This window comes from Euprymna scolopes, chromosome 15 (assembly GCF_053919585.1).
Source record: "Euprymna scolopes isolate OS-2025 chromosome 15, ASM5391958v1, whole genome shotgun sequence".
Taxonomy (NCBI): Eukaryota; Metazoa; Mollusca; class Cephalopoda; order Sepiida; family Sepiolidae; genus Euprymna; species Euprymna scolopes.
Window position 1 is genome coordinate 79,291,472 of NC_136496.1, and position 23,533 is coordinate 79,315,004.

Genomic DNA, 23,533 nt, shown 5'->3' on the forward strand with positions numbered 1-23,533 from the left:
TTTTTTTTTTTTTTTTTTTAAGGCAACAACAGAATTTCTCCTTATATATAAAAAGTACCTTGTCTGAGTTCATTCGAAACGGCTGAGCAGATTTTTTTTTTAAATTTTACACAAATGTACTCTATGTGCCTGGCAACGTTCTTAGGTTTTGTATCAGAAAAAAAAAAAAAAAAAAAATCTGATTAAAGAAGGAACAGTTCAATTTTGACTGAAGTTACCACCCTTATACAGCATAACAGCTGCAGGGATTTGAGAAGTTTTATCACTGCACAAGCATATGTTCTTTGATAAGAGAGGCGTGTTTGAAATAAAGGTTTCTGTTTAGAATATAATTGAATCATGATACTTGCAAACTCTTACATTTTAAAGTTTAATTCGACCCATTATATAATAAAAATAATTTATCAAATCAACAGTAGATTCTCTACAGTGCAATACAATGTAATGTGGACTAAGTCACTGCAGGAAAGCATATGAAACTTCCTCCCGGTCCATCATGTTAGATCCCTGACTATCGATTTAATTGAAAAAGGCTATTTAGCGGATTTAAAATCAATGATTGTGTCAGTTTTAATCAAATCTGTCTCATCACGGTTTTTATTTTTTTTTTTTCATCAATTTTCTATGAAATGATCTTTTGAATATCAAACCTTGCTAATAAGCATATAGAAATTACAACCCAAAAAGAAAACAAAAAAGCAAATGCAATTAGATTTAATAATTTATTATATAAAAAAATAACTTATAAAAAACCGTGCCTGAATACGTAAAGCACGCAATAATTCAAACTTCTTTACAAGCGAAAGCAATTCTAACCAAGAACTGTTTCATGTACAGTTGAGAAATTGTCCAATATCTACACTGTCAGCTACACACACACAAATAGTTACCAACAAGATCTTGTAATACCAGAAAGTTTGTTATAATCAGCAAGATGTCTCCAAACGATACGACTCAAGCGCCAACGTCTGAGTACTCCCCTTGGTCGAGAAGTGATCACACATCGTTGTCGAACTCTCACAATCGAACTGTTTACTGGAAGAGCATGAACTTCTTTATCAGCTAATTCCTATAATAAAAACAATTTTTAAATATTAAAATAAAACACGCAAAAATAATTAAGCATTTTTTTAATCTATAATTTGTGAAATGAATAAATAGGTTACATTTATTTATTTTTTATTTAATTTAAGGATATTTGTAGGAAATTGGTGTGAGAAAATTTATTGCTTAAAGGAATGAAAAATCTTAAAATTTGCTGACTAAAACAAAACATTTTAGCAAACATTAATAGAAAACATTTTCAAAAAAGGTTTGAACCATTTTTCACAATGTGTGGGGTGAGACATACCAATTTTAAATTACATTATCCTTAGCAATGTCTAAAACTGTAAAAGTTACTGGTCGACTTGTTGAATTTTGAAAATAACTGATTTGGAAAGCATGAACAAAAAGACTCCACTTAAGTGTTATCAAATTTGATTGGAGGCATTTCTAACAGTTACAGAAAATCGATTTCTTTCCAAGATAGGTCCGAATGGATTATCTTAGAATTTTTGTTGTTGCTGGCACGAATAGTCAGTCTTTTGTTTATGACATTTGATTGCTTTTCTATATTTAGCCTAGTTATTTTATAGGGATTTTTTTTTGTTTTTTTTTTTGTTAAAGTTGTGATATATAGTAATAGTATATAGTTATAGTAGTGGTATCAACAAATATAAAGCTCTTCAAAATTGTCAAGTTGTATGTTGAAACTATTGTTTTGACAATTTAATTTTTATTTAATTTTTTTTTATTACAGAGACGATGGTAACCCATTATAATGCCCCACCGCATACAGAATTTTACCAAATTTCATACTGTTGATTAGCACTCATGATATTTTGCCAAAACATCTCAAAATGGATTTGTTACACACGAGTTGCACTGTTAGAAAAGCATTTTTCTGTTCCTATGATTAATGTTTTATATAGAACGATAGCACTATCAGAAATTTCGTGAAAATAGTGAATAATTCCACCCCATCTTTCCAAGCTTATAACTCCTCGAAAAATGTAATTCAAGCCCTATTTTTTTTTTTTTCAATTAAAGTAGGAAGGACCAAGGTTTCATTTAAAAAAAAAAAAAAAACCCAAAAAACAATGTTTTTTTTTTTAAAAAAGGTTTAAAACTTCGGACTTTACAGGTAAATCTCTAAAAAACGGGGGGTTTTTTGTTTTAAATTTGAATATATTATTTATTGACCTTTTCTCTTCAATTTGTGATGTATAAAACTTTCAACATAAATTAATTATTTACTTTTTAAGAGAAACTTGAAAATGGGGGGGGGGCGTGAATTTAAAAAAAAAAAAAAAACGTTTGTCTAAAATATTATATTCGGTTTATTGGAAAGAACATAAAATTTCACATTGATCCTGAAAATATCGTAAAAATAGAATCAATAGAAAAATTTTGATAGATTTTTAAAGTTTAAAAATTGAAAAATATTGAGTTCGGAAAATTCATTACTGTTTTAAAAAAAAAAGAAAATATTTCTATTACTTTTAAAACAACTGTAATAGTTTATTTTGGAAGTATAATCCATAAAGAAAATAACCCACTTTTAACAGAGAAATTACGAGATTTTTATATTTTATTCGCAGTTTCGTGTTAGGGGTGTCAAAAATTCCTACAAAAATTCTGATACTGCTAATAGAACGATTGTAAAAAAAAAAACAAAAAAAAAAAAAAAAAAAAAAACAACGCGTAAATATGAAACTCATTTAGTTTATGTTGAAAACAGAACACAAAAATTCCAAATTCTTATGACAATAAACAAATTCGTTTTATAATTATTTTTTTCTTTCATTGCAGCTTTAATTAAATTCTATTTGTGTGAGGATATATTTAGAATGTTTATCACATTTTAAAGTTTTACAGCTCTGCAATGGTGTTAAAAACAATGGCACAAATGAACATTTTTTAAACCTGTTTACGACTGGTTCCATTAGCGAGGTCATTTTACTATAAGTTAGAATGAATTACATAATGATCCCACTCTCCAAATCGGAAACTAGAATTTTTTTAAATTATGAGGGGCATTCCAAAAATATCTACATTGTTGTAGATATTAATGGTGTGACACTAAGAAAGAAACCCTGTAATGGATGTGTGTCATAAGCAGAGATATATCATTGAATTCCTGGCAAAAGTGCACGCAGAATGGTGGTGACTAGGTAGAAAAATAAATTCTAAAGTACAAAAGAGCTCGTTTTAATGTTACCACTCCCGTCTTTGTAGTTTTTCACTTGGAGTTAAAAAAAAAAAAAAATGAAATAGGAAGCTTTACTTTTGGAACATCGCTTGTATATATTAAATATTAGAATAGAGTTTAATATTAATTTTGGTGTTAAAAAAAATGTTGAAAAATAAAAAAAGTATTGAATTGAAAACTGAATCTTCAATAGGCATAAAGATGGGAAATTTGAGTAAATTATAATAAAATTCCTTAGAAAAGAAATACAAGTTTATATATATATATATATATATATATATATTATATATATATATTATAAAACTTAAATGACCTTGTAATGAGTGTTGTAACCACACATAGCAATTTTCTTACAAATAAATCAACTTTGACCCGTTGACAACTATAAGAGCATTTTACAACGGCGATTTACCCACGTTCTTCCTTTTATTTTTTTAAAATTTATTCTTTTTTTTAGACACCTTTCTTAAAAACATTCATACATTTTCTTCTACACTACCAACATAAATAAATAACCCCGAAATTTTTTTTTTTTTTTTTTTTTTTTTACAAATAAATAATCAACACAATAAAACGTATTGTTTTACTGTGTACGCTTTCAGCATCCCAATTGTTTTTTTTGTGCTTAAATTATTCAAATAAACTATTGTTAATACTTCCTGCTGTTTTTTTTTTTTTTTTTACATCGTTCATTTCCACATTGTCTTAATTAGTTTTATTAACCTTATTAACAAATTAAATATTTGACTAAATGGGTCATGAATGTTTGTTTAAAATAAATGAAAAAAAAATTATATTTTCATTTTCTATTTAAAAAGCCATTCTTAACATGGGGAGATTTTTTTTTTTTTTTTTAAACTATTCTGTACTTTCAACTAACAATTTCATTTAAAAAAGATATATCAAAATTTGAATTTAACTTTAAGTATTACGGTATCTGTTCAGTGCACATTTACCTATAAGTATGACAAACCACTTATAATTAAATGGCTGTAAGTTTTTTTTTTTTTTTTTTAAAATAAACAATTATAAACAGAACAACTCATAGAAATCTATCTATATTCTTTTTCATTGTAATATACTTTCATAGAAATGTTTCTGTTATGTCACGAAAACTATTTTCTTTATGCCAGAAGTGTCACAAATACAAACCATACATTACATAGTAAGTTATAACTATGGCGATTAAGCTACACTTAATATTCTGTTTCATCCACTTTAGGATTCTTCAGGCTTATGCTTAATCCTAGAGTGGATGAAACGTGGAATATTCAGTGTAGCTTAATTGCCATATATATTTTATGGCTAACTAGCTCTACCTACGTATTGAGCACTATGAAGTAAATACTTCAAGTTTACGCATAAATTTATACTTTCGTATATTAATTTATGTGAGTAAATGTAGTTTATATATATATATATTTTTTTTTCATTTAAAGATTATTTTTGACAATGTTAGTTAAGAGTTTTTGGGGGGTTTTTTTTTTAGATCTAAATTTTTGGAGTATAATAGCAGTTGGTGTCATTAAATTGGGAAACTCAATTAAATAATGGTATTCAATTGTGGAGAAAAAAAAAATGTTTCATATAATCTTAATGTAACAGCTGTCCATGATTAAAAGAAAAATGTTTTCTTTTATTCATTATAATTAAAAAAAAAAAAAATTAGTCATCATACACCGTAAAAATGTAGATATTTCTTTTTTTGTCTTGTTTAAAAAAAAAAAAGGTCCCTCATGAGCGCACAGTGAACGTGGCATTTAATCATTGAAGAGAACAATCTTTTTCCTATTAACAAGTGTTAAGTGCCCCCCCCCCCTCAGATTTGCGTTCACACGCTGCAATTGCACAAACATACAAGTTTGAATTTATTGTTTGGCTGCGGCCTTAAAACTAAATGATGGATAATGCCACGAATATTTCAGCTAATGTACAGTGAATTTTTTCTTCCACAAATGTTCCATTTTGGAGTGGATTGTGAAGATTTACTTTTATCAACTTGCTTCCATTTTGTATTGAATATTGACATGAGAAACCCATTTTTCATCAACTTGCTGTGACACAATCAAGAAACGGCTCATTTCGTTTCCTGGAAAAAAAGGACTTGTTGCGATGGGAAGACAATCTGAATAATTTTTACAATTTTCTTCTAAATTGTATCAGCAAAATTAAAAATTATTTATAAACCAACCTAATTCATACAATGAAGATGAAGTTTTTTTTTTTTTTTTTTTTTTTTTTTTAATTTCAGACATCAATTTTATTACTGACTAGCTATGCATACAGTGTTGATCAGGAATCCTTACTTCCATTTTCTTGTTTATTTTTATACTATGAAGTATTTTTTTCTATAAAATTAGTTTTATAAGGATTTTGAAAGATTTAATTCTTATGGCATTGCTCAGTCATTTAATTATTCATCGAACCAAATCATCAGGATTTGTACAAATTTTCAATGTCTATTTTCAAGGACTTTTCAAAGTTTTTCAAGGCCTCCCTCCAGACAAAATTCAAGATCTAAAAACGAAATTTTATGTATAAACAATAAAATAAACCAAAAATCTTAAAATGTGCCCATCGACAATCATATTTACATTCCCTGGCTCGCTTATTTGTTTAACCAAGCAAGATTGAACATTATTTTCCCCATTGCTGTTCGTTTTACTTTTAAATTTTCAATTTCCGGTATTGTGGATATAAGAGTTACATCTCTTTATCAAGAAACTATCTGAGGTTATTATATGGAAAACATCAGGTAGTTTTGTGATAAAAAGAAGGAACTCTTGTATCCACAATACAATGTAATTTCAGAACCGTGATTTCGATTTTACTTTCAATATTTAAAAAACAGTTTAATCGTATTTTTACTAATATACTTAAAAATTAATTTAATAGTGTTTTGATTTTATCTCTATATAAATAAAATGAACTCATTTTTTCCCGTGGGATTTTACCTTAATAGGATTAAAAATCAAGATATTTCATGCAAATACATTATGCACAAACGGCAGAACAATATCTGAGGTTTGTTATAGGCTTATTAGTTCTCAAATTCCTCGATAATCTTAGATTTATATACTTTTTCTGCTGAGAAGTCACGGCCAAAATCGGTTAAGATCAATGGAAGTGGTAAAATATTTTCTCTCTTAAAAATTCCTCCTCCCCCTGCCACCACTTAACACCGTTTGGAGATCGTTCACAAGGAACAGTTAAGAGAACACCGGTTTGGCTTCATAGTTCTATCATGTTAAGTTATTTAAAATCACTAAACTAAGCTGCAGTGCTCTGTGGCGTAGTGGTTAGGGTGCTGGACAATTCACATTATATTTTCACGTTCGCGCCGACCTACCACTGTTTTTTTTTTTTTTTTTTTTTTCCTAAACAACTGGAATGGACTTTTCTTGGTGGCCGAACTGTTAACGTTGCAGATGTTTTTTTTTTTGTTTTTTTTTCACACTTTATTTTCCTACTTTTACTCATGACTCCGGGTTTGATCCTTCCTACTTACCTACCATAACATTTTTTAAAACTCCCCCCGTCCCGGAAACAAACACTCGGGCAACGCCGGGTAACCCCGCTAGTTTTTAATATTGCAAAAAAATTTTACTGGACATAAAGAATATAATTTTCAAGGCTTTTTCAAGATTTTTTCAAGGTAGTAGAAATAAGACCTTTTCAAGGCAAAAGGCAAAATTCAAGGACTTCAAACTTGTGCGAACCCGGGTTATAAAAATTGTAATTTTGTTAAGATAATATTTTAATCTATTTATAAAATGGCTGAATTAAGATAGTTTCCAAAATTTTCAATCTTAATAAATATTTGCCAAAATATTTAAAACAAGTTTAAATAAGTAATGTTATATATTTACAAAAGAAAACCATATTTAATTAAAAAAATTTTTTCAAGCTATCATTTTAAATAAAAGACTTATTTTCATTTGAAACATCTGCTCACAGCCATGAAGAACCTCTACAAAACTAGTCATGCGTCTACTTCAATGGCAGTATACAAGAGTGGTGTTTTCTCCTATATTCTTTGATATCTTTTTGGAGAGAATCATGGCAAACACAATCGAAAAACATCTTTCCAAGTAATCTGTGTGGATTCACATAAATATGCTGCAATACCTTAAAACTACTATTTATCCATTTCAAAAGAATGAAGTTAGAACTTAAAGTTAAATTGTAATGCCTTTTATGTACAAAAAATAGGACCATCTCAAAATGAATACATTGAAACCTTACACTAAATCCTTCAAAAAGGAGATTCTTTTTTTTTTTTTAGCAATTACATCTGCACACCCTGAATTAGAAAATTTAAAGTGGGGTATCAGTTTTGCATATGAAAATGTGAAATAATCTCCATTTCCAGGTCATTCTAATGTTTTAGGGCAGCTAACCAATTTTGTTTTTATTAGATAAATCCTGTGCATTTTTTTCTTTAAACGATTATGTAGTTTTAAGAGTTTAACCGGGTTGATTGTGTAGTGGTGCTTGTGGTTATGTTTAGGGAATAAATGGGGGGGGGGGGGGTCTCATACTTTTTTTTTTGTTTTTTAAAGGGAAGGATTGTCACTCAGATTTAGGGTTAGTGGTACAGTCAAGAGAAGGCATTTTAGAAGGTGGGTTTGTCACTTGAACCTAGAATTAGTGGTAAGGCAAGTCACTATGATTTTCTTTTTATACTAACTTTTCAGCATTAAAATACCTAATGAATTTCGAGGACTAACTGCTCTACAAGGCAAAGATGGTTTGGAAATGCGGCATAATTTTATGTTAAATTTATATACAAAACTGACCCCACACCCCTAAAATAGTTTTGTTCAATGTTTTTTTTGGGTTTTTTTTTTTTTTAATGAGATTTTTAGGATATTCACACACAATTACCTTAAGATGGCTTCAAATGGCAGTTAGAAAGTTATTTCTGACTAAAAGTTAGAAAGTCAAGTATTAGAATCTTAAACCTCAAAAAATATTTCTTGAAAGAATCACTATTTTATAAACGAACCACAAACCGCATGATAATCAATTTATATGGAGAGTACTTGAATGGCAAGCAAAAAGTTTTTCTTTCAAAATAAAATAGCTTGTGAATGTAGTTTGTAAAAATCGCTAGTTTTGTAAACAGCTTCGACTGGCTGATACTATTAATATGGCCAACTATTGTAAAAGTGAAATTTTTTTTCCAGATAGGGTAATTAAAAATTGCTAGCATGAAAAAAAATAAAACCTACAATAATTTTAATGCATAAAGGGTAAAAGGATTATCAGTTTGTAATAATAAAAAAAATATATAAAATAACGTTTAATACTGGTCATTTTGAAGGATTCTTTCACATTGCAAATAAAAGGAATGATTTACACTTTGTGAACCCCGCACCATCTAATTGGTTTCCAAATCTCATGAAATTTTCCATGTAGCAACAAACGTTAAACCTACCCCTATTCTGCACAAAAGTTGCAAAAATGGTCTGCTAGCGGTGTTAATATCACTTTACTTTCTTAAAATTCTTCAAATACATCGTAATTATTTATTAATCCATGTCAAGATATTAATTTTGCAATAAAATACTAGTTATTGAGGGTTTAGGTTTTTAAAATATGACTATTTTAGTAGACCCCCCCCCCCCAAACGAAATCTGTGCTAACCCAAAATGTTTTTACAGTCAGTGCTAGTATTAGTCAATAAAAACATTTGAAATATGATTTGCTAACAGTTAAAAATTAATTTTGTTCCCAATATTTATGAGTAGGACATCTGATAGAGAGTAAAAATTTCACTTGCTCTAAATCCAAAATATCGAACATGATTAAATATTAAAATAGATTCGAAATATTTTTCTTCAAGATCATAGGCTAATATTTGTTATAATTGACTTGCAAAACAAGATTATATCCACCTTATATATATATTATTCCTTAATTGGAATTCATTTTTGAGATGAGCATTATATATTAATTTATTTTTATTTCGGACTATTATTCTCATCTTTATTAGTTGTTTTTGATCTTTTATTGGTTTTGTTTATTCACAACGTTTCGGCCAACTATTCCTCTGGCCTTCGTCAGGATGTAACCGCGACGGATAGTAACTTCGAATCTCCTAACTGCATTCTCAGCCATCACTGCCATCCGTAGTTGTCTCACCACATTTTGGCCAATTAACCTCTGGCACGCTTTGGGTGGGATTGAAACCGCTATCTTCAGACAATGTTAATCTGGAACTGTAGAGATTCAACGTCTATCAACTGCGCCACGGGCCCAAACCAATAAAAGATCAAAAACAACAACTAATAAAGATGAGAATAATAGTCCGAAATAAAAATAAATTAATATATCCACCTTGTATTAAAAAAAAAAAAAAAAAAAAAAAAACTTAATGTTAAAGGAATAGAGAATAAACTAGTTCTTAGTACACACACACACAACATCAGGGAGACCCGACGTTGTCCAGCATTAAATGAGGATCAACAAATGTTTCACCATCCCATACTTTTATTGGGATCAAAATCTATGAAATGGACCTTTTTTTTTCATCAAGTAGATTGATTACCTGCTCTAAGGATCTGCCACAGTGTACTGGGAGGAAGCTTCTCATGCCTAAATATATTCTGGTCTACATTGCACTGTAGAGAATCTATTGTTGATTTTATAAAATTATCTGTAAATCATGGCTTTAATTAAAGTGCAGAAGTCGAGTATCATGGTTTAATTGTGCTTTAAAAAGAAAAATTCATTTTGAACGCATCCCTGTCTTATAAAATCAACTGTAGAATCTCTTATAGGATGAGCCTTTCTGCTTGTAGGGTGATAAAACTTCTCAAATGCACTTGTATAAAAATGTAAACGTTAATCAAAATCTCACTTTCTTTAAATGGATTTTTTTTTTTGATAGATTTGATACTTAGACGCATACAAAACCTATATAAAGAAACGCTCCCAGATAAATCTTTATGAAATTTTAAATTGATTCAACCGTTTTAAAGTTCATAGGGAACAAACTCCCACATACAAAATTACTTTTCTATAATAGTAGGGGGATAAGATAAGAAAAGTTCAATATTAAATTTTTATAAAAATTAAGTTTTAGGTGAGCAATTAAGTAATGTATAATTAAAAAACTGAAATTTTTTAATTTGCTTTTAAAAAACAGTTTTAATATCAATATGCAGAAAAGGTAACATGCAGCCTGTCAGAGGACAGCTGTTAGGTGTGAATGGTTCAAATGTACGTTTCATTTAGTTTTGTGAAAAAATAGTTAAAGTTTAAATAAAAAGTCCTTCATGAAAATTTCAACAATTCTGATTTTTGTGAAATTTTAATAGGTATTAGAGATTAATTAATATACCTCCATTTCAATTTCTTTTTAGTATTTGAAACACATAATATGGACATAACATACCATTTCAAAATTCAAACATTTTCAGATTTACATTGAATTTGATACATTATATCTTGATTTTAATCAATAATTGATGCATAAGTGCATCTCCAAGAGAATCTTTTGCTGAATTTTCACTTGAATAAGTCACCCTAAGATTTCACTGTGGCATCCGAACTAAGCATGAATGTGAGACTCAGTTTTCAGTGTCCTTCAAGAGATGTCTTGTCAGTTTGAGATGCTGGATTCTATAAACATTAAAAATAGAACTTGTCTCACTGTTTTTGTAGGATGCAACTAAATAGAAACCCCTGCAATATTTTCTATACTTCTTGGTTTAGTCTCTAATATAATAAAATGATACAGATTTTTCCATTCTACAAAGCTTTGAAAATATAGAAGACACATAAAAATTCAATATGGTCACACAAGCTTCCTCTATCTGGTGTAAGTTTTCCGGATATTACACTTTTCTTAACCATTATCATATCTTCCTATATAAATTCAAGCAAAACTCACTCTCCCAAACAGCATACACATAGAGGGAATAGCACAATACTTACTCCTTCAAAATGTGTTCCTCGCACATTCTCATCATGCATTGGAGCCACTAACGCATTCCCATCGTACTACCTTGCCACCAATGACCGGGATTATTTCAGTTTATTCGTTACCGTTTTCCTCTTCATCACACCTAATTTTCTACAAAAATACTGACCAGTCCTTTTACAATAGTCATGTGACTTTTCATGAAATTTCATTGGTTGTTTTCTTTCATTCCACTAATTTATTATTCCCTCGATTTTCAACAATTTACAAATGGTTAGACAGTGTCTCACCTGATTTCAAACATGCCATCCAGCTAACGAAAATTATTTTGCGTAATCATTGCTCAATTCACCCACAAAGTTTCATACCAATAGTCACGCGTTGACATCAAGGTCAACAACAGGATATGCTTTATTCCCATGATAGTGCCGTTGAATGTAACGGTAGAAAAAGTTACATTCCTCTATTCCGATCACAACAGTTGTCGATTAACTGCTTCTCACAAAATGAAAGTGTCATTGTACTGTGCAATTAAAGCATCACATACATTTAATGTAAATCGCATAGTCATAGATAATAAACTCATACAAAAACCAACTATATATCCACAAGGCCTGCATTTGTCTTTGTTTTTTTTTTTATTCAATTTTGTTCCATAACAAATTTTGTTCAATAAACAAATTTCAGTTACATTGAACACCGACAAATAGTTCTTATCCAGTGTATTCTTTATTTTCACTGGTCGCCACACTTAACCTGGGTAGGGGAGTGTTTTGTATTGTTTGGTGCGTGTGTCAAGTATAAAAAAAAAAAAAAAAAAAAAAAAAATGGAAGATACTTTAAAGTATTAGATAAAACATGGGAATAAATATCTTAATATCATAAAAATTACTTGCCAGCAACACATTCAACTATATTTGTTCTTATACACGAATACTCCTTAAGAAAAAAAAACAAAAAACTTTATGGTAAGTTTTCCTTTAGTCCTTTAGGTCCCATTGACATGCTTTTTAAATAATTGTATTCCTTTATACATCACTACAACTAACATTACAAATTTAATGATCAATAGGTTTTCTTAAATGCTCTAAGAAAAAAAAAATAAAAATAAACGTAAGGAATGAACTCATTTTAAAATGAGATCTTAAATACCTTGGTGTTATTTTCTTTAAACGTTTTCTTAAAAATACACAGGAAACAACGCATAATAAAATACAGTTTTCATTTTTTGTTAAATAAATCTCTTTATATTTCACATCAAGACAGCAGCACCTGTCTAAAACAGCAACAATCAGTTCTAAACAGCAGTGCCTGCTACTCCCAGTAAGAGTAATCGCCTGAAATTTTCTGTCAGTCACCATCTTGACTGCCAGTGTCCACTACTGGATGACAGTGCACGAATATTGAAGACAGGCCATTTCATTTCAAAGCAGTCAAATGTAACTCAATATTGGTCATGATCGATAAGGTACAAAAAAATGTAAAAATGACCAAATGCAAATAACTGCCTAAAAATATCAATGATCAATGCTTGCCATTGAAGACAGACAAGTTCATTTAAAAACAGTCAAAGGGAAGCCCAATACTGGTCATACCCAACAGTGAACACCACGAATAGACACTGATAATTACAAAGGCAGCTAGTGTCTACCAGTAAATGCGAGCAGCATTAACTGTCAGTGATCATCACTGCCCGCCACAGACAACCAGTGGATGCCAGTGCCCAACAATTCCTGAAATTTGAAAACAGAAGATTTCAGTTTACAGCAGTCAAATGAAGTTGATTCTGATTATGGCCTCCACTGACTGCCAGTTATAAAAGCAACCAGTGCCTACCAATACACTACAGTATCTGCCAGTAATCTTTCAAAACCAACACTACTTGCCAGTAACCCACAATCCTGACAACGGCATTCAGTGGCTTCTGCTAATTGCTAGACAATGCCCGACTGTGGAACCAAGATTATTTTCCAGGGCTGACAAACAATTTGTTTAGAGTTCACATTGAAGCGCTCTTGACTTCCAACAAGCCGGTACACAGGTCCTGCTAGTTTATAAAAAGTTTTGTAAATAAGATTTAAAAAAATAATTTTATTATGCTTGGTAAATAAACATTTAATATAAGCCTTTTTATTTTTTTAGTAAAAAGTTTTAAAAAGTTTTGTAAACTTTTTACTAAAATGTAGTTTATTTCAATGTTTTGTTTGTGCAGTAGAACTCCGGGATATGGTGGCCTTAGGATATGTTTTTTTTTCAGGTTACAACGTGGAATACAATGTTTTTCCAGCCCCTGGTTACAATATTTGCCCTGCTTTATGGTGTTATGTTATTTGATTATATACATGTGTATTATATACTGTACTTTGTTAATTTTTAATGCTGTATACTGGGGTTTTACTGTATTTTAAAGTGGTTGTAGTTTTCTTTAAATTAAATAAAAAAAAAAAAAAAAAAAAAAAAAAATTGTTTTTTATAAATTTCTAATTTACAAAACAAAACTGCATATATTTTGTTTATAATTTAAGCAGACTAGAAGTAAAAAAAACAAACTGTGCCAGGCTAACATGTGTCCTTTTGATCAGTTATGATTTTAGGCTGCCTCAAGTATAATGAAGTCTTTATTATTTAAAAATTTTTATTTAATTATTCTATACACAAAATACTTAAAAAGGAATATTCTAAAGTTCAAGTCTTTAACCGTCCAGCCATTGCGACGGAATATGCAATCGCAGACACATCCAGCTATTGCGACAGAATATGCAATCGCAGACACATCCAGCTATTGCGACGGAATATGCAATCGCAGACACATCCAGCTATTGCGACGGAATATGCAGGAAAGCCTGCTGAAAAAAGACTGATTTCTAACTTTATCTCTGTATGAATGATTAACATTTGTAACTATTTCAAGAAACATAACGAACATTTTCTTAAAATAGCAGTAATTTTGTAATAACAATGTTTCTGACAGACATATTTTTCATTTCTAAAACTGCAAAAACTTACTCTTAATTCTTTTGGCAGAATTGTATTCTTACGAATGGCATTTATCCGCATACGTTCTGGATACTGTTCTTTGAGCGTCATGCGCCTTTTGTAATCCTTTAACATGTGCCAATTGGCAAATCTGCAACGAACAGGTTGGGAGAAATCTGGTTGACGGCCAACAGATGAAAGTATGGAAGTGGAAGGTTTCGGACAGGATACCTGGAAAAAAAAAAAAAAAAGTTTAAATATAAAATGGAGGTAAAGAACTTGGTCGTATTAATATGTATGCAAGATAAAAGATTTGGCAGTTTTACAACAAATTAACCTTTTGGGAGTTAAGTTACACCAAAACTCAATATCTCATAAGCAGTTTAATTTCTGCTTTACATGTTAGCATGTGTTGGATGTCTTTTTATAATTGACTTCCAAACGAGGTCTTTATCCCCCCTTTCTCTCAAATTAACCCTTCTTTCCATGTTACTTCCTACTGACCCTAATATCTAAATCTGCTAACCAAAGAATTCATCCATTCTTTTAATGGGACCAAACCAACAAAATTTCTTGTTCTGCACAACTTTTTCTCTACACTGTCCAAGCCTAGTCTTCCTCTGATCATCAGAACTAAGCCTGTCTTTAAGACAAACATTACATCACGTACCTGCCGTACGTTTCTCATACTATTACGTATACTATTTTTCGATACAATTTCTTCAGGTGCATCAACTCATCTCTAAAAACTGAAGTTTAGTTTCATCCATCTTGAATATGCTTGATTGTTTAAAGTAATTATTTGTTCCATTTCATTGAAATGCTTTATTTGATGCAGTGTAAAAAAAAATTAGCATATTTTGTTGAAATCATATCCACACAAAATCAAAGTTAACTTTGCAAATTAGTTTGAATCCTTTGATCAGCAATAATTATCATTTCCTACACCGATGACTATGTAGACATAAAACACTTGTCTGTGCTAGATATTAGCAGGGCAACACCGAAAGAGATGCTAGTCGACAATTATGATTATTATATTTATAAAAATAAAATGTTATAGCAAAATAAATATTTACAGATAAAATTAGTCACATGAAGTTTTAATAGAAAGGAACGTTAGAACACAATTTAAAAATAAGTTCACCTCTAGAGTCTAGTTTTGCAGAGAGGTTATTTGAACTAACATGGATTTAAAGTTATAGCTTGAAAAACATGATTTTGTAATCAAGAATGAGAGCAGATGGAGTTGTGAGGGGAAAAAGACTATCCACGGAGAGTGACGGCTCTGAGGGGGATCAGAATGCGTTAGTCTAGGACCAGTATTGCAGTTTCCAATGGTGAAACATCGGTAAATAAAGTTGTTGAAAAGACCACTCAAGATTTGATTCATTGGGATGAATCTTCTTTGCAGCTTTTCCGAGGATAAATCAAACAGGATTAAAGACGGACGAGGTAGGTTTTTATGATTCGTCCAATGTTAAAATGCCGGAACTTATTTTTCCCTTCCTGTTGTAAATGTTACATGTCCGTTGTTAAACTGTATCTGTTATTATATCAACACTGTTGTAAGGTTACACATATCAATTCAATGAACATTAGAAAAACTGGATTAGATAAACACGTATATATACACACACGTCAGAGATGACCGACATGTATATATAAACGTACACACATTCATTAGAACATTTTATACCATTAGATGATGCACAAGTTTAGACACATGTACATTATGTATACCCTTCTCCATGTTATACAGAACCAACAATATTACACCGGTAGGTTAAAAAAAAAAAAAAAAAATTTAGTAAATATTCCAAATTCGTTAAAACATTTTCATTCAAACAATTGTTTCAATCCATTTCAAAAAATTCTTTGGAGAACAAAATTTAAGGTATTTTTGAAAAGGCTTTATCAGAATTTTTATCACCACAATAAAGTGAAATTGCTTTTTTTTTTTTTTTTTTAATTTCTTTCAACTTTTCAATATTTGTTGTTTTACACACTGTATCAATTCTACAAAAAAAATAAATAATGTCAGAGTATTTTTTGACAAACAACATTCTGAACACAGAATTTATGACATAAAATACCAAAACATTAAAAATATAATCACTTAACACTTTGCTAGGTTTTCAAAATATGCCATCTATATCTATGACACTAGCAAGGAGGTCCGGTGTTGTCCAGGATTGAGGATCAACAAATCTTCCACCATCCTATACTTATAATTGTCATCAAAATTTGACAATTTGAAGCCCCCCCCCCCCCAAAAAAAAAGACTTGCCAGCTCTAGTTGGGAATCCACTCCAGTGTACTGAGAGGAAGCTTCGCATGCCTCCCCACAGTGACAGTCCACAATAAATTGTAGTCTATTGCACTGTAGAGAACCTGTTGATTTTATAAAATTATTTTTACATATAATGGCTTGAATTAAAGTTTAAAATACAAAACTCAAGTACCATGGTTCAATTATGCTTTAAAGCAAAAACATTTCAAATGCGTCTGTCTTAAAAAAAAAAAAAAAAAAAAAAAAAAAAAGATTTTATATGCTAGGTTTTTCTATTTGGGTGGTGATAAAATGCACTTGTGATGTTAGGCTGTGTTTAACTTTGGTCAAAATCTGACTTCCTTCTTTAATCAGATTTTTGATTATCGATTTTCAATAGTTATTGGACATATTCCGATAAAATAAAAAAAAACTACATAAAGAACACTCCCAGACACATCAACTACCTACATGTGAAATTAAAAAAAAATTTGGCTCAACTGTTTCCAAGTCTATAGGAAACAAACTAACAAAGTTAGTTTATATAATAGCAGATAGATAGATATGTTAAAATGTTATGATCTAGAGGCATCATGGGAATTGGCATTGCTATATCCAAATTAGTCCGGCTTTATTTTATGCCAATTGGAAAAGCGACACAAAATTAAGTAGAATTACATAGAATAGACAAAGAAATTCCTTTTATTATCTCAATTGTTACAAGTCGTTGGTTGTATACAATGTACGTGTTTTCATTTTGAAAATTGAGTGCAGTTTTAGATTTTATTGTTCCAATGTTTGTACTTAAGCACATCTCTACAAACACTTTCAATTTAGAAAATGTTAGCAGTATGCATGCGCTAAAATAAAATAATTCATTCAAACTCCACCAGTAATAAAAGAGTATTAATACAGCTTTATCTGCATATGTAAATACAAAACAGAAAGCAAATTTTTTAAAATTTAAATCAAAAAAGTTTCAGTTAAGGAAAAACGAAAAAAAAAATACTAACATTTAAAATTCTTATATTTTTAAACTTAAAAAAAAAAATTTAAAAGAAAGCAACTGAAATTTCCACAGGCCCCACTAGTAATTAAGATAATTTCTATTTGTTGTCATTAACTATTTCAGGTAAGCATTGTTTTTTTGAAAATAAGTAGATGAAAATTGAAAACAAAATAGTCTGGTATTTATGAATAAAAACATTACATTGGCACATTAAGATTTTAACAGAATCATATGTATAGTGATAAGCAGAAAGGCTGGTCATGTTGGAAACCTGCAACAGTCATCTTGAAGGAGATAAAATACACAAGTCCAAAATTTTAGCAAAATTTGTGCAGGTGAGTAATCACATAAAATAGAGCCACTTTTAGCCCCTATTTCTTTGACCATAATAGTTTTGTTAACAAAAATGGTAGATATTTTAACTTCAGTTTTGGCAAATATTGGTCTGTGTTCTTAAGAAAAATTTCATTTCCCATCCACTTCATATTTAATCTGATTAGCAGTTTTTGTTTTGATTATCAATATCATTAAGGGAATTGGAGGAGTTAACCATCTCATAGTCCAAGTCTTCTGGCACCAATGACACTTAAAGTTTGGAAGAAATCCAATTAGTCAATTTTATTTCTAACTATTAGTAACTACTTCACATGATTTTTTTCAATTGAACATTTGATTTATTTATGTAATGTTTTCATAACATGCTTATAATCTGATGTCCAAATTGATAACATTCAAACCTAAGCTGCAACGCAGAGTTCAATTCTTGTCAGAGAAAGGAAAATGCTTTTTATGTTTATTATTACTTCAAAATTATTGTCGATTTTTTTATTTTGATAGAATTGGCGGAAAAAGTCAAAATGTCTATTTGGGAAGGAAAAAATAAAATGCAAAATTTTAATATTTATGTATAACCTAAATAACTTTCTGTATTTTTTTTTTTCAGGCAAAAAAAAAAAAAATAAAATAAAAATAAAAATAAAACGGAGTAAGACCAGACAGTTTTGGATAAGTTAATTTCCCAATGAGTAGAATAAAGTGTTAATTATGATAAATGCAAATTTCAAGGGAAAGGTAAAAAAAAAAATAAATAAATTGAAAATAAAAAAACATCACTGCGCGTTTTAAGTGTAATTCAAAAAATAATTAAAAGTTAATGCATTCATATTTTTTAGAATTTACCATTTAAAGTCTTTTTTAAAACCTTGAAATGACTTAACACTTCATGTCTTAAGGGTCTCCTAATCAGGCGACGCATTGAGTTACACAAAACAAAACCAGCAAGAATCACAAGTCACAAAAGACAATCACCAGCATAGAAACATGAAGTACACAGAAAATAAAACTAGTGAACAAGCAAATTTCACAAATGCTTATGTCAAATTACAGAAAATGCTGTCATTAGCAGGTGAAACGACTTGCTTTGCGACATGAATTAAAACACAAAATTATTTGTTTACATCAAGACGTCTACAAGTATGCGCAGATTGCTCCTTTTCGGAAAGCTATCGTCTTTTTTATTGCAAACACAAACGACAGTAATCACCACCGGATGTAGTGGGCAATTCATTTTGTGAATTGGCTGCACTACAAGTTATCCAGAATTACTTGTACATTTTATAAACAACCACATCAAAGAACTACAAAGACTATAGAATTGATGAATAAGCTGATCGATTCTGTCACAGGTTCACTAGTGCACACAATCTTCAAACAGATGTTTGAGTTATCCTAATTTATTACCGTTGTATAATGGATAAAGCATATGGTGGTGAGAAAGACAGGATGGACATTTAACTGATTGATATTCAATCATTTATTTCAGCCATAAGTTGGAAGATTAAAAGATTTGTCAGTTCAATGGCAGAGAGTCCTGGCATAGCAGTAGTAAAAGTATTAATTACTGTTGAAATAGTAGCACCAATGGCGGCCATGCATTGGTTTGACAGTAAAATTGAAGAAAAGGTTTTCAGTTCAATGAGATTTAATTGAAGTTATCCCAGCTGATATCATGGCGTGGCGGAAGTAATGATATTAGTAATCCTTGTTGACAAAATGGTAGCGTTGACAGTAGTAGTGCCTTGCTGCTTTATTTTGAGAAGATGCTGACAATGTCACTTGTGCAAATTGTTGTGAATTGTCGAGAACCCTTTGCCTAGCAAACAGGTTTAAATTGCTAGTTCCCTGTGGTTCAACTGACACGAGTTCGTTTTGTAATGTTACTGCTCTTCAGAGTGCCTGCCTTATATTAAGAAATCTAACAGGTGCCCAGCTCTAGGTGTATCAGAATTTTTGTAGGAATTTGACACCCCTAACACGAAACTGCGAATAAAATATAAAAAAACTCATAATTTCTCTTTTAAAAGTGGTTTGTTTATGGATTATACTTCCAAAATAAACTATTAAAGTTGTTTTAAAAGTAATAGAAATTTTTATTTTTTAAAAAACAGTAATGAAATTAATTGAATTCTATGAGCTCAGTATTTTTCAATTTTTAAACTTTAAAAATCTATCAAAATTTTTCTATTGATTCAATTTTTACGATATTTTCATGGTCAATGTGAAATTTTATACTTTCCAATAAACCGAATATAATATTTTAGACAAACTTTTTTTTTTTTTTTTTTTTTTTTTTTTTTTTTTAATTCACCCCCTCCCCATTTTCAAGTGTTTATTAAAAAGTAAATAATTTACTCGAAGTTTTATGTATCACAAATTGAAGATAAAAGATCAATAAATAATATATTCAAATTTAAAACAAAAAAGTAGTGTTTTTGTTTTTTTTAGAAATTTACCTGTAAAGTCTGAAGTTTAAAACCTTAAAAAAACATTTTTTTTTTAATGAAACCTTGGTCCTTTAATTGAAAAAATAAAATCAGGGCATGAATTACATTTTTCGAGGAAAAGCTTGGAAAGACGGGGGTGGAATTATTCAATATTTTTCACAAAATTTCTGACACACCTAGGCCAGCTCCCACAGCAACTGTTCTGATTGAAATTAGGTCACAACCAATCAAACTCTAGGTTTCTAACCGAAAAGAATTATTTTTGCAGAAATCGTACTTTCTGCTCCTGTTAATTTTTGTTGTTGCTCCTGCTACCGCTGCCAAATTTGTTGACACTGCTGTTATTTTGATAACCTTGAAAGGGCTCCATCAATTTTGTCTTATGCCAGGTTAAGATAAAACCTAATTGGAATGAGATCTTAGCAATTACTATAACATTAAATACAAGCAGAAGCACCTGACATTGCACGGAAATTCTTATAAATGATGGAATAAGTCGGAGAGAGTTGCAACCTTGGTTGAAGTGAGTGTTCCTAAGGATGGCGGTTTGAACAGAGCTGAAAGGGAAAAACAGACCAAATATCAAGGTCTCCTGGAGGATATGAAAAGAAACTGGAATCTTAGAGAGATATCAATCATACCAGTTATTATAGGTGTGACAGGGCTTATGAAGAAGAACCTGAAGTCTTACCTAACTAATATTCCTGGTGAACCAAGTGCAAAAGAGATCCAGACAATTGCACTTAAGGGAACAGCGAGGATACTAAAAAGAGCTCTCGGTTGGTTTCAATAAAAAGCAGAGAAATATTTTCAAACTACCTCCTCCGAAATTAAGTCACAGAGCGGCGCTAAGGGCCTCAAAGGATTGGATTTTTTACGAGCCGTTCTTTTATGGTCTTTAACCAGTTAAAATTGTTTTTAAGGGGGGGGGGGTAAAAAAAAAAAAAAAAAACAACCGGGTCAAAATTGAACAAAAACATTTTATACATTCATCTTAGTTTATTTTTAATCAGTTTATATACATGTCACATTGATAACGTCACCAGTTTTGAATGCTACAGTTTTGGTTTCAATTTTAACTCATGGCACCTAAATACTTTTTTACTTTTGAAATTATGGCTATAATATGTAAAAAAATCTGGACAAATTAAAATATATCTAAACGTATTTTACGCCCGGGCAAAGCCGCGCCCCCTAGTTAATTATATTTAGTCAACATATGAAAATCATCTGAGTTATGCAACACGAGAATCAGTTTTGTGAAGCTTCTATCTGAACAATATGCATTTTTTGCATGCTAAGAAATAATTTTGAAAGCTTAAATTCCCTAAAGCCACAACAATTTTTGTTCGTCCATTTCTTCCAATTACTATTTTCAATTAAAAAACAAAGAATTTATTTATTGTAAAAAACTATTTTTAATGGCAGATAAGAAACATGTAAATAAAATGTTTTGGAATCTGAGACTAGGATGAAGAATTTGGATTATTCCATTTACTGTTCTCATCTTGATTATGTTCATAACATTTCAGCTGATATTGTTTGAATCTTGAGGTCAGAGTTGAACTTCAGGACTTGTACAGAATTTGAAATGAAATTCTTTAATTCACAAGAGACGGTTCTAATTTTATCGGCCATGACTAGATAAAAAAAATAAAAATTTTCATGTCTGTCCAATTATCAAATTGTGGCTTACTAGTTTACTGATTAAATAGTAAGAAAAATTGGAACTTGAGTATCAGAATAAAAAATTTCAGCCTATTTTCATATTCTAAAAACAGTTCATTAAAATTGGTAAATTTTTCATTAATAGTACTAACTAGCGGGACCTGTGGAAATTCCATGGAGACTCATGTAATATATTGATCTTGGCATTCTATAGAATGTTCAGTGTAAATGGAGATGCTTTGATATTGTAGCTTTTTCGTAAAAAAAAAAAAAAAAAAAAAAACTAAGCTAGCATGAACACCCGGCACAGCCCGGTCGTAAAGTATGCTTAAATATATTTTAATTCCTGCAGATTTCATATATACTATCAGAGTTAATGTTCTATCGAGTTTTATATACTATAAAGTTGCGATTTCAAAAATAAAAATATATCCATATGATTTGGGTGCATTAGCTTGAATCGACACCAAAATAAAAAAACTTATGAGAAAAAATACATGTATATAACTTGAGTTCCTTCAGCCGTTATCGAAACTGAAACTTAATTATTGATAAAATTATTTTAAAAAAATAGCCGACTTAGGTGCTATTAGCTATAATCGAAACCAAAACAAAAAATTATAATTTTACCAAGAATTCTTCATGACAAGAAATGAAAGTACATAATTAAACGACCCAAATGTAAGTGTGACATAGAAAATAACGTGCTATAGTATTAATATTCAGATGACAAAAATTTGTTTTTAAACTATCAATAAAACTAAAATCTACAGATCACAAATTTAGGCAAAAATGGCACGGTAAAATAGTAAAAGCAGAAATGGCACAAATTAATAGGAAAAACTAGCCCAATTGAAAAATATAGATGAAAATTTCACAATTTCAACCAGAACTAGCTCCCATACTTACAAAGTTGTTTAAGTGTCATCTTAAGTGCTTCCCAACACCCTGGAAAACCTCAGTCTGCCTGATCAGTCATCTCCCTCTTAGTACAGACCAATAAGTCTCCTGTGTGTCATAAGTTGCTAGAATCTGTTAAACAGAAGTAGTTCACCACCTCAGCAAAAATAAACTCCTTAGTGACATACAATATGGTTTCTGTTCTGCTAGATCTACAGCAGATATGATAGTTTATATCTCATAGGATTAGCAAATCTCTCAATGGAGGCTTCCTTTCTAGGGCAATTGCTCTTGACATAGCAAAGGCCTACTTAACAAAATCTCCAGCTATGGTATAGCTAGAAATGTCTTTATTAAAATATTTTTCTCTGATAGGTTCATAATAGTGATTGATGGGCAGAAACCAGAAGCTCACAGTATTAATGCTGGAATCCCTCAGAGGTCCATCCTAGGCCCAACTCTCTTCCTGATCTATAGCAATGATCTCCCAAATCACATCCTAAGATCATTCGTAGACATTTATGCTGATGACTATCTATGGGAGCACATCTAAGGCCGTAAACGACCAAGTTCTCTCCGATTCTCTCTTCTCCGATCTTGAGCATGTGGTGCAATGGGCAAAGAGGTGGTTGGTTAATTTTAATGCATCTAAAACCAAGCTTCTATCTTTACATCAAAGCTCTGATTCCCATCTGGCATCAATGGAAATGAATGGCTCTCATCTTGGGGAGGCTTAATGTTT

At 30.4% G+C, this 23,533-nt stretch overlaps 1 protein-coding gene across 2 annotated transcripts in view; it reads right to left on the reverse strand.

The window, feature by feature from the left end:
• Window positions 1-703: 703 nt before the first annotated feature.
• LOC145293933 (small ribosomal subunit protein uS14m-like) overlaps window positions 704-23,533 on the reverse strand; it is a 49,212-nt gene continuing 26,382 nt past the window's right edge. For both annotated transcript variants that reach the window (XM_080140761.1, XM_080140762.1), the window contains 2 exons: window positions 14,190-14,390; window positions 704-1,069 (listed from right to left, as the gene is read on the reverse strand). In XM_080140761.1, the coding sequence (XP_079996887.1) occupies window positions 887-1,069; window positions 14,190-14,390 (384 nt within the window). In that variant the 3' untranslated portion in view covers window positions 704-886. The remainder of the gene's footprint in view (window positions 1,070-14,189; window positions 14,391-23,533) is intronic.